Here is a 12699-nt window from a genome sequence, read left to right as displayed (position 1 = left end):
TAGTAGTAGAATCATAGAATCATAGAATAGCAGAGTTGGAAGGGACCTACAAGGCTATTGAGTCCAACCCCCTGCTCAATGCAGGAATCCACCCTAAAGCATCCCTGACAGATGCTTGTCCAGCTGCCTCTTGAAGGCCTCTAGTGTGGGAGAGCCCACAACCTCCCTAGGTAACTGATTCCATTGTCATACTGCTCTAACGGTCAGGAAGTTTTTTCTGTAGTAGTAGTAGTAGCAGTAGTAGCAGCAGCAGTATTATATTTATTTGTATCCCACCTTTTCCCCAATACTGGGACTCAAAGCGGCTTTACAAAATTAAAACATATACAATTAAAACACAGAAATAGAAATATACGAAAGTTAAAAATATAATTAAACCCACTCTAATACTAAAGCATTTAAAATACAAATTACATTAAAAAACAATAATCCAATACATAAACAGAGGTCCAGACTATTTCCCAAGGGCCTGCCAGAACAAAAATGTTTTTGTCTGCCTCCAGTAACATAGCTAGAAGGGAGCAAGTCTTGCCACCCTGGGAAGAGAATTCCAGAGCCTTGGAGCAGCCACCATGTTCCCACCAGGTGTGTCTGTGATGACGATGGAACCTACAGAAGGGCTCTCCTGAAGAACTTGGAGCACGGGCAGGCTCATAAGGGAGCATACGCCATATAGAGCTTTATAGATCATAACCAGGACTTTGAATTGTGCCCGTAAACAGACCAGAAACCAGTGGAGGTGTTGTAACAGGGGAGTTGTATGCTCCCTGTAACCAGCCCCAGTCAGCAGTCTGACTGCAGCTCTTTGAACCAGCTGAAGTTTCACACTCTTCAAAGGCAGCCTCATGTGGAGCATGTTACGGTAATCCAAATGGGATGTAACTAAGGCATGTGTCACTGTGGCCAGGTCTGACATCTCTAGGCATGGACGCAGCCGCTGCACTAGCTTTAACTGTGCAAATGCACTCCTGGCCACCGATGAAACCTGGGCATCCAGGCTCACGGCTGAATCCAGAAATACACCCAAGCTGCGGACCTGTGTCTTCAGGGGGAGTGTAACTCCAACCAGCACAAGCCGAATCCAGGTCTTACGCCTGATTCACATGCAACACTCTTTCCATGACTCTCTCCTTAGTACCCCTCCTTTGAGAAGTGTTGTAATTGAGGATTTCTCAGGCAATACAAAAACAACATCTTTGTAGTGTTTGATCTCTGACATACATGTTATCACTTGAGATGGCAGCCATGGAGTGATGAACATGCAAGTGTGAGCACATCCTTTTTTACTTAACCATTTTCCTTCTGAAGGCTGAATGTGCAATAGTCCCTCAGTTCTCGTGGATGCTTTGGATGCCTGCCCTTGAGAAATTGCCAGCTCATTCACTTTTCTGGTAAACCAGAGAGCTGACGTATGATAAACTGTAACTGCATATAGGAAATTGGACTGAACCAATCCAGGTTGCAGGTAAAATACCCATCACCTGGAACAATGGTCAGATCAATGAAGCTTGGTCAGCACTTCTTTGTTTCCAGTACATTAGCCACCAGAGTGACCAGGAATGGATTAAGCTATTACACAGACCTAAATGGAAATGTTTGAAAGAAGCAGTGGAGGCTGGTGGCTCCAATGTCAGTGGGGTAGAGAATCTGTTTTGGGTGTCATTCAGAACTCTAAAGGAGCTATCCAAGGAGATCTTTGGATAGTGCCTTTAGGATTCCAACTGGTTCTGATGGAAACCCAGAACAGATTCACTGCCCCATTGACATCAGAGCCATCACCAGCCTCCACTGGAAAGACAGCATCAGGAACTAATAAAAGTAATAAGCTCAGGCTGCTCTTCCTCAGAAACAGAGGCAGAAAAACACACTATTTTATTATTGTTTGGGGGATCTCTCCATCTTCTCTTGATCACGGATAAGCAAACTGATCCTCTAGGAGAAAGCCTGCCTTTAATCCTATTAGAATCTCCACCTTATGGCATCCTACTGTGTGTGTGTTTTTGGGGTTTTTTTGGTCAATTTTTTCTCCTAGCCTGAAAGGGTAAGTGGATCAATATCCTTCAGAAAAAATGAAAAGGACAATGCACTTAAAAACAGCAACAAACGCATCTCCCTCACCCAAATGTGTCTTGGTAACACATGCTTTTATCTGCATGACGACATTGCATTAGTGAGAAACATAATCGATTTCGTCAGTTTTGTCTGGTATCTGGAAGGCAGAATTAAACGACTCTCAAGTATCCTTACCCGCAAAAGACATCATGGGCCAGAATGAAAAAGAAACACTGCCAGCATTAGAAAAGGGACCTGATCCTGAGGCACTGTCACATAGCAGCATGCAAAGATACCTTCCCCATGACACAGCTGGTCAGAAGAAATCATCTGTTATTATTATTGATCACGTTGTTGTTTTGTTTTTTCTTTAATGAACAGTACATATGATGGAAAATGATGATAATCTTACATATGTAATGTATGGTGTCTGCTTTCATTTTCACAATGTATTTTCTGTTCTATTTTGTTGATATTCACACCATTTTTTTTAAAAAAAATATTGATCACATTGAAATCCATGCTTTCTCCAAGGAGCTCAGAGTGGGCAGCTTACATGGGCTCTTGGGAGCTCTTGGGAGACTGCATGTGTGTTTTGCATGCACATGTGCTTGGCATGCAGACACAACGTCAATCCTTTGCGTGCTTGTGCCTGGAGTGTGTGCAAAGCATTCAGGCCTTTGAGGGCAAATGAAGCTCATGTGTCCCTGCCCAAGGCTACCCAGCAAATTCATGGTTGAGCGTGGACTCAAACCTATCTGGGTTGTTCTAGTAAGGTTGCCAGCTCTTGAAATAGTCTGGTGCTTAAGCTAAGTAAAACACTCACTGGGGGCAGGGCCAGCCTGGAAAAACATTGCAGTTTTTATCTTATTTTATTTATTTATTACATTTATATCCCATCTTTTTTCCTCCAAGGAACCCAAGGCGGCGTACATAATTTTCCTCTCTATTTTATCCTCACAACAACAATCCTCTAAGGTAGGTTGGGCTGAGAGTCTGTCACTGGCCCAAAGTCACCCAGTGAGCTTCATGGCCGAGTGGGGACTAGAATCTACACCAAGCAGGATATTGCACTATGAAAGTGGTATGAAAGTGATATACAAAAGGCAGGAGCCACACCAAGCAGGATACAAAGGTATGAAAGCACTACATGGTATGTGTCAATGGGCCCCAACAGTTGTCAGTGCACTTCAATACCTCTGTAAAGCAGTAGTGTGGCTCCTGCCTTTTATATCCCATTTTCATACCGCTTTCAAAGTGTAATATCCTGCTTGGTGTAGATTAGACCCCAGTCCAACACTCTAGTCATTACACCACACTGGCTCTTCTGGTACGTCCCTCAGTCAGTTTATAATTTCTTTTATAATGATCTTTAGTCCTTCATAATGTTTATAATTCTTATCACGTTTGGCAATGTTGTCTGAAAGTAAAGCTGTGTTCTGCCAATTTTTACCTAGAACAAATTATGTTAAACTGGAACTTGAAAAAGGAACATACTTTAACAGCCAATTGACAGACATTCACTTTTACAGTTGGTACCTCAGACAAATGGTAGAACTTTGTGGGTAGGGGGAGGTTTAAAGTCACCTACTGCTTTCCTTTGTCCTGGCTCACTGTGGTCAGTATACTTGACAAACACCAGATCCCCCTTGCTCTGTATAATGTCCCCTTAAGCATAATGACCCCTGAAGCTGGCCCTTGCTGAGGGGAAAATGTTTTGCTCATTGCTTTTCTGGCCACTGGCCCAAAGGAGTGGTCAGGATCTTGGCTACTGTCCCATATTGGCCCCTAGATAAGAGTAAATGGGGAAAGGGCTTCTCAGCTAGATGATATCAAGTAGTCATTAGTGTCATCATTGACACTACAGTAAATTAATTGAGGACAAATGGACAGTATTACATTGCAGTGATATGTAACTTGGCAGCTCCATATGGCACCCCACCCCATATATCCATCCCATTGGATCCAAAAGTTCACAAAATATATCTACTTTACCCATTGCATGATCTTATAGGATCATAAATGAAGGGGGGAACATCCCCAGGAAACATATAGATGCCCATTTAAGAACTTAACTACATAAAACTAGCCATACTGGATCAGAGCAAGGGTCCATCTAGTCCAGTGGCCAACTAGTAGCCATTGATGGCCTTCTCCAGGAATTTCCCCCCTTTTAAAGCCATCCAAATTGGTGGCCATCACTACATCTTGTGGTAGCTAATTCCATAGTTTTATGATGGGCAGTGTGAAGAAGTCCTTCCTTTTATCTGTCCTGAATCTTCCAACACAGTTAAATGAAAAGCATGTGCTCAAATGTCCAGTCTGGATCTAGTCCATTGGCTTCACTTCAAGTTGCAGACAAATAGTTTCCAGTGTCATTCCTTGAATTTCTTGGTTATTCATTTATTTGTTACATTAACAGACCACCTTCCCACCAAGGAACTCAAGACATCATACATACTTCCTCCCTTCCCATTTAATCTTTGCTATCAGTGGAGGCTGATGGCTCTGATGTCAGTGGAGCGGTGAATCTGCTCTGGGTTTCAGTCAGAACTCTAAAGAAACTGGATAGCTCTCAAAGCGTGAAGCTCTCACAGACAATCAGGCTTTATAAGACAGCTGGCATCACCTTGCAATAAGAGTTTCACTGATATGAAGCAAATGTGGTCAGCATGTAACATCTGTTCATGGGAGTCTGAGGAATTAATGTACTTTCTGAATGATCCCTTCAGGAGACAGATCAGCAATGATCCTTTGCCTTTCCAACATATGCCCAAGGAAGCAATACTATATTATATATTAAATATACACCACTTGTTATTTTCTATAAGTGAACCTTGGAGCAATTTCTTTTTTAACACATCTCAGTTAAAATTTCACAGTGCCCACCAGACTAGATATAGTTGCTTCTGGGGCCTGATCCATCCTCCTAGACTTAACAAACAACAAGGCTGCAATCCTATACACCAGGAGTACAGGACCCCAGGCCTGGGGGCTAAATTAGGGTGAGCATAAGGAAAGGAGGAAGGGCTCCTGTATCTTTAACAGTTGTATAGAAAAGGGAATTTCAGCAGGTGTCATTTGTAGGCATGGAGCACCTGGTGAAATTCCCTTTTTATCACAACAGTTAAAGCTGCAGGGGCCCTAGTATAGCTCCTGCAGCTTTAACTGTTGTGATGAATAAGGTATTTAACCAGGTGCTGCATTCATGAAAATGACACCTGCTGAAATTCCCTTTTCTATGCAACTGTTAAAGATACAGGAGCCCTGTCCTCTTTTCCTTATAGTCACCCTAACCTTGTTTTCTAATTTGACCACATGCAAGAGCTTCAGCTATGGGGTGGTATGTAAATGTAATAAATAAATAAAGTAAAATAAAACATACACTAGTACACCTTTAATGAGAATTTCAGTCTCATAGGAGAGAGTAAAATTCAGTTCTGTGTGCAATGGCACTACAAGAGAATGAAAACAACTAATTTATTTCATATTTCGTTCACCATTGCGTAGAGAAAAGTCCCCCTCCCCCTTTTTTTTGGCAAGCCAAATTCTGCTGGAACATTTCATTTGACTGCATTTCCAATTAATATTTCATATATACAGCAAAGCATCAATAACAGTCTCAGCAACACAACACAAAAGACTCCTTTCAAGTTGCAGCTTGCTTTAGAACATTGTGTCTGCTTGGTATCATTGAACTGTAGAGGACGAACAGCAGAAGTGAAACAGCTCACATCAAAAGAACAGACCAAGTTATACTCTTGGCTAAATTCAATAAATGAAGGGGGCAGGATTCAACGGCTCGATTTAAAATCTGTTTAAAAGATTTTTAGAGAAAGGGGCAGAACCTCAGGTCTTGGGGGTCCTAATCTGGCCCACCAGATGGCCACACCTCCTTTTCCTGGCTCCACCCCTTTTACACAACCACCAACTCTTTGATGGTTTTCTAGATTTTGTGCAGTTTCCCCCCAATCTACCATGTTGAAATGTCTCTCCTAAGCTTTACTTACTGGGAGTAAGAGCTTTAAGCTTAGAACTTATTACAGAACTATTTTTAAAAAAAAAATGTAAAAAAAGATCTTCTTTATTTTAGATCTGTGTTGTCTCATTCCTAATTTTTATATATGTATTGTTTCATACCCTTGAAGAAGGCCTAACAAAAAGTGAGAGGCCAAAACTCATTGGGCTTTTCCACAACAAATTTGTGGCTCACCCTTCCTTTCTCTCTCCAAGATGTTACCAGTCTAGGGCTGTGAAGGCGAGTGGTGATTAATCCAAACATATACAGTTAATACTGTATTGCTAAACCAATTAAACAAATTGATTGAGATAGTTTGTAAAGCTACCATGTTCAATGTAGTTGGCAAGTCATTCAGAAGCTTTTCTTGCTAGCCATAGAGCCTTTGGAGGCATGGCTGTTCACGCAACGCACTAACCCACATTCAATGGTTGAATGTGGGTTGTTGCTGAATGGGGGCATTGTTGTTTGTTGAACCATGGCTGAGAGTGTTGTCTGAACCAGGACATTTTCCACAGGGTGGCTTGTTAACTATCCAAAGTGGCTTGTTAACCACCCTGAACAACTCAACAAAACATGGGTCCTCAAGGTGGCTTGGTCAAGAAAAATAAGCAGTTCAACAAACAACCCATGGTTCAACGACAACCCACACTGAACCACTGAGTTTGGGTTAGTGTGTTGTGTGTGTGTGGGAAATGGAGCCAGGGGGATGGGGGGGGATCGGAGATCGCGGGCAGGCAGGCAGGGGATCGGAGATCACGGGGGGGGGGGAAGCGGGGCAGGGGGAAAGCGGGGAACACTTTTTTTAAAAAAAACACCAAACCTACCTTTGTCGTTGGTGCATTCCTGCGCACATGGCCCCTTTAATCTAAAAAACAAATGGCAGATGCGACAGGTCCTTCCAGCAGCCTGTCGCATCTTATGTGTAGACAGGGGCGACAACCCGCGCTACTTTTAGCGCGGGCTGGGCCCTCCTCCGAACTGGATTCAAAGGTAGGCCTAGCAAGGCCCCCAGTCTCAAGACTCTCAAGGTGTTCGAAAATGATGGTGCAAATTCAACTTCCTAACAGTCTCAAGCAATCGTTAGATTAGTACTGCACATAGTGCTTACATCATTACATAATAGTTAACTTATGGGAGGTGGCTGTCATACACTTTCCCCTGTGTTGGAGGCATTTTTGGGGACTAGGATGGCTATGCATCCTGCAGATCTGAGGCCTCCCCTGATCTGTCCATGCCAGACCTCTAATCCATGCCCTTTGTACCTCTCCTGACATGGGAGCTCTCCTGACATTGGCGAATGATGCAGAACTTTCTATATTGGCTGAGAAGGGGGAACTGAGGTTAATTCATCTCCTTCAAAGTGGGAAATCTCTCTCTGATCTTGAAGGGGGAGATTGAATATTTCCTATGGCCCCTGAGACGCCCTCTCGTTGGCCATAGGATTGCAGCCTATTTCACCCGCCTGAGATGGTTTTCAAAGGTTCCATGTTTAATGTAGTTTGCTGAGTCATCCAGAAGGTTCCCTTACTAACCAGAGACCCTCTGGAGGTATTTGCTGACGCTTGTGGTATCTAAAGGTATACTGCAAATACAACCCTCCATGCAATCCTTATATCAAACATAGTGCTTACGACATTACATAATAATCAACATAATTACAACATCATTATATTAACATCATTACATAATAATTAATTTGCTAATTGACTATGCCAATCAGAAAATAGATGTAGGGTGCTTACATAATTACAATTATATCTAGCTAGATGTAGGGCTGGCCATGGGGAACTACATTAACGTCCAATCAGAAGGCATTCTTTAGGCATTCCTAAGTATGATGGGAAACTCCTATTGTTAATGGAGAAGATTTTATCATTTATTGGCATTAATCTGGGGGCAAAGAATAGTACATAACTCTTGCATATTTGGCTATTTTGTTTTGCTTTGACAAGTAGCATGTTTAGGTATATGGATTCTTTCAGGGGCAAACTGCCCTCATAACATGGAGGTTCCAGAGGGAGAAGATATAGTAAAAGAAAATAGAAGATAGGGCGCATATATCCTCTCAAAACCAAATTGCTTATAAAACCCTTGACCCTGAGATAAAGGGACTAATTTGATCAAAAGTAATAGCAGATGCCAATAAAAGAGAAGCTTCAAGAAGGATGCAGATAAGCTGGAGCGTGTTCAGAGGAGGGCATCGAGGGTGATCAGGGGTCTGGAAACAAAGCCCTCTGAGGAGAGACTGAAAGAACTGGGCATGTTTAGCTTGGAGAAGAGAAGATTGAGGAGAGACATAATAGCACTCTTCAAATACTTGAAAGGTTTTCACACAGAGGAGGGCCAGGATCTCTTCTCAATCATCCCAGAGTGCAGGACACAGAATAATGGGTTCAAGTTACAGGAAGTCAGAATCCGGCTTGACATCAGGAAAAACTTCCTCACTGTTAGAGCAGTACGACAATGGAATCAATTACCTACAGAGGTCATGGGCTCTCCCACACTAGAGGCATTCTAAAGGCAGCTAGACAACCCTCTGTCCGGTATGCTTTAAGGTGGATTCCTGCATTGAGCAGGGGGTTGGACTCGATGGCCTTATAGGCCCCTTCCAACTCTACTATTCTATAATTCTATAAGTAGTTTCTCAGGTTACAGAAGGGTAATAGAATAGTTTATAATTATTATGATAGTTTTGAGATGACTCACCAGACAAGATGGAGGCTACAGCAGCGATGATGAAGGAAACGATGACACCAGGCCCAGCCATCTCCTTAGCAACCAGGCCAGAGACCACATACATTCCAGTACCAACACAGCTTCCGACGCCAAGTGAAACCAGATCGACAGTAGTGAGCACCTGGGCCAGTTTCGTTCCATGGGATGTGGTGGTGCCTGTCCCCTCCAGCATGGATTCCACTGGTTTGGTGCGGAGGATTCTAGAATGCATGGCGTACCATGTGGCCCCCCACTGGATCCGCCGGGGGTCCAAGTATGAGGGGATGCCACTCATTGTGATGTCAAGGGATGAAACTAATGCCAGCTAAGTTCAGTTAGTTCCTATGATGGGGCTTGAAAGCATTCACTTTAAACAATCCACTTCAGAGAAGGTTCATGGCAACTCAAAGCCACATGATTATTGTGAATGTGAAGTAAAGCTTTTATAACCCTTCTGGACTTTAGTTTCCTCTTGTGAGCGCCTATATGAGAGAGAGAGAGAGAGAGAGAGAGAGAGAGAGAGAGAGAGAGAGAGAGAGAATGAGAATACATGTGTAAATGGGGGGAAAGAGAATAAGAAAGAGCACTCAATGTTAATATCCTACTGGGAACCAAAATTGTCTTATAGTAATATCCATCAATGCAGTAGACATGTGTGTTCTGTGAGTGAGAGCTTCAAAAAACCTCAAAGCCCCCCAAAGTGGTTGACCATATAAGAACATAAGAGTCATACTGGATCACACCAAGGGTCCATCTAGTCCAGCCTTCTGTTCATGCAGTGGCCAACTGCCCACGGGAAACCCACAAGCAGGACACCCTCCTGTCCGTGTTCCCCAGCAACTGATGTACATGGGCAGACTGCCTCTGATACTGGAGGGAGCACATAGCCATCAGGACTAGTAGCCCATTGATAGCCTTCTCCTCCAGGAATCTGTCCAATCCCCTTTTAAAGCCATCCAAAGTAGTGGCCATCCCTACATCCTGTGGAAGTGAATTCCATAGTTTAACTATGCACTGCGTGAAGGACAGAGATATGAGAAGGTCAGAGGTAGCCATTCAGTCTGCAAAAGTGGTATATTTGGGGAATGGTCATAGCTCAATGGAAGAGCACATGCTTTGCTTGCAAAGTCCCTGTTCAATCCCCGGCATCTCTGGGGAGAGCGGGGAATGATTCCAGCCTGAAACCCTGGGGAGTTGCTGCCAGTCAGGATAGACAAGCCATCTCCAACCTGGCACCCTCCAGATGGGTCAGATTATATAGCTCCCATCTATTGGCCATGCTGGCTGGGGATGCTGGGAGCTGTAGTCCAATACATCTGAGGGGGACACGTTTGGGGAAGGCTGGGGCAGACAATACTGAACTAGATGACTTGACTAAACTTTTCCTGTCCTTCTCACTGATAACTAAGGATACTAAGAATCCATTTGAAAAGAATGAGGTACCTCATTTAGTAACACAATAAGACTTGGCTCACATATGCATGCATACCACTTGCATGTGTACCACTTGCGTTTCATATGGTATACCAATTGTGTGTATATTTATTTTTTATTTATTAAAACATTTGTATCCCACCCTATATCATTGGGATCTCAGTGACTTAGGACAGGATACAATTAAATATATTTAAGTATACCTAATTATTTGAGTATATTTAAGTATACAACTTGCTTTTCCATATGGTATATCACTTGTGTGTGTACCATATGTATGTATACCTCTTGCATTTCATATGATATAGCACTTGCATGTTTACTGTATGCGAGTATACCAGTTGGACTTCATATGGCATACCACTTGTATTTCCATATAGTATACCACATGCATGTATACTGAAGATAATGGGACTTCCTTCCAAGTAAATAAGCACAGTACTGGGCTATAAACCACTAGCAGGTGAATGGGGGGAATGACTCTACATCCCATAACGTTTGCGTCCTTGTAATGCCTGCGCTGGCTGTATATTTTGACACAGATTCCTAGGAAGCTAACATAAGATTCCTGTGTTCTCTTCCATAAAAGAAACATACAATTTAAAGACTGCCTTGAACTTTCCACTGTTTAGGGAAGGGGAGGCGGTGTATGAAACAATATCTTCCCAACTGCCTAGGGAGCAAACAATCTTCTTTTCATTTCCCTGGCCAAAGATAAAGTTTTGTTCTCCCTTGTATCTAATTGTATGTTTTTAATAAATACAGTGATTTAGTCAAGTTAGCAACAAAACATGGTGCTAACTCGATTATTTTGGATCAACTGTAATCTAGACTTCCCCAAATATTTACCCCAAGCAAAATACTAACCTGCAGAGAAGTTCAAGCTCACTTGGCTTTTGTTAAAAAGGTTTTTTTGGGATTTTTTCAAAATAAAATAAAATAAAAAGGTACTGCTGGTTACTAACTGGAATGGGTTCAAGTTGCTCAGCCCACCCTTAAGCCCCTGTAAGCTCCTACCCTCCTTCAGCAGGTGATCACATTTCTTCAGAGTAAGACAGAAGGAATGGGAGCTGACCACTGGGAGATTCAAATGCAGAAGGCTCAGTCCCTGGCAGAAGGATGTCAGATTGCAAAGGCTAGGAAATTGCTGCTGCTGGCCAGATTAGGCAGCACTGAGTCAATGGCTAGCTCAGTATAATACTCCTTCATATGTTTATTTGATAGCAGTCAACTGATAACACAGGGATTTGGAACCAAGAAACCCAGGTTCAGCTGCAGCACTCTGGCATTTAGTGGCCCTGTTGTTATGGTGCAGCCTTCCCCAACCTGGTGCCCTCCAGATATTTTGGACCACAACTCTCAGAGTTCCTGACCATTGGCCATTCTTGCTGGGGCTGATGGGAGTTCAGGTCCATCAATATCTGGAGGACACCAGATGGGGAGAGGCTGTGGTAGTGGAAGGAACCATATCTCAGTGGCAAAACTCAGGCCTTGTGTGACTCTCCTGGCAAACCACAAGTTCCCCCTTCCCTCAGTCTCCAAAGTGATTTGCAAGGTGGCATGAAGGATGCCGCCGCTTGAGTAACACAAGGCCAAAATCCTCTTGAGTGAACAGGTTGCAAAGCTCTTTGCAACCTGGCGAAACAGCTTTCTAAGAAAGGTACTGCAATTACTTAACATAAATAGACCTTGTTGAAAATTTGGGAACGGTATATAAATACTGCAGATAAATAATAAATCAATAAAATTTCCCACAATTGCCCTAGTGATTTATGTGCAGGCACTGAGCCAGTTCACATGTAATGTTAAACCATGGTTTAGCACAGCAGTTCTCACACTTTGTCCCCCCTCCCCCACCAACCACTTGAAAATTGCTAGGAGTTTCTAGAGACAACTTAATAAACCTTTTTGTTCTTGTTCTATAAATCAATTACATACCAAAGACAAGTGCAGGGCCATGTATGGATATTCGTGGCCTTTTGCAAATATGGATTTCTGCAACCTTTCTGTGGACCACTTGAATAGAACTTGCAGACCACCAGTGGTCCATGGGCCACAGTTTGAGAACCTCTGATTTAGAGTTATGAGGATAAGCTCCAGCAAGCCTTAGACTCATCATGACCTCCCTCTCCTCTCTCCTCCTCTGGAATGGCTGGAAAGCAATTGGAAGCTTCTACTTGAAACATGGGTTTAATGGGTTGTTCAGACCCTAAACTGTGGTTAATCTCAACTATGGTTAATGAAAACAAGCCAGCATCATGGTTTTATGTTGGTGTGTTTCTTCTAACCATAGTTAAGGTTAATCAGAGTTTGTCGGGTGTGAATAACAGAACAAACAGGAGCAGGGAGTTGGACTTGATGATGGCCTTATAGGTAGGGTGACCATATGAAAAGGAGGACAGGGCTCCTGTATCTTTAACAGTTGTATTGAAAAGGGAATTTCAGCAGGTGTCATTTATATGCATGCAGCACCTGAT

General features: G+C 42.9%; 1 protein-coding gene across 1 annotated transcript in view; it reads right to left on the bottom strand.

Moving 5' to 3' along the window:
* SLC7A14 (solute carrier family 7 member 14) overlaps nucleotides 1–12699 on the bottom strand; it is a 59949-nt gene that overhangs the window by 28206 nt on the left and 19044 nt on the right. The window contains exon 2 of the mRNA XM_063131448.1: nucleotides 8780–9270. Coding sequence (XP_062987518.1) covers nucleotides 8780–9083 — 304 coding nt within the window. The 5' untranslated portion in view covers nucleotides 9084–9270. The remainder of the gene's footprint in view (nucleotides 1–8779; nucleotides 9271–12699) is intronic.

Source organism: Elgaria multicarinata, chromosome 8 (assembly GCF_023053635.1).
Source record: "Elgaria multicarinata webbii isolate HBS135686 ecotype San Diego chromosome 8, rElgMul1.1.pri, whole genome shotgun sequence".
In the NCBI taxonomy this organism is placed as follows: domain Eukaryota; kingdom Metazoa; phylum Chordata; class Lepidosauria; order Squamata; family Anguidae; genus Elgaria; species Elgaria multicarinata.
Note: the sequence above shows the minus strand (reverse complement) of the source record. Positions and strands in the feature narration are given on the sequence as shown.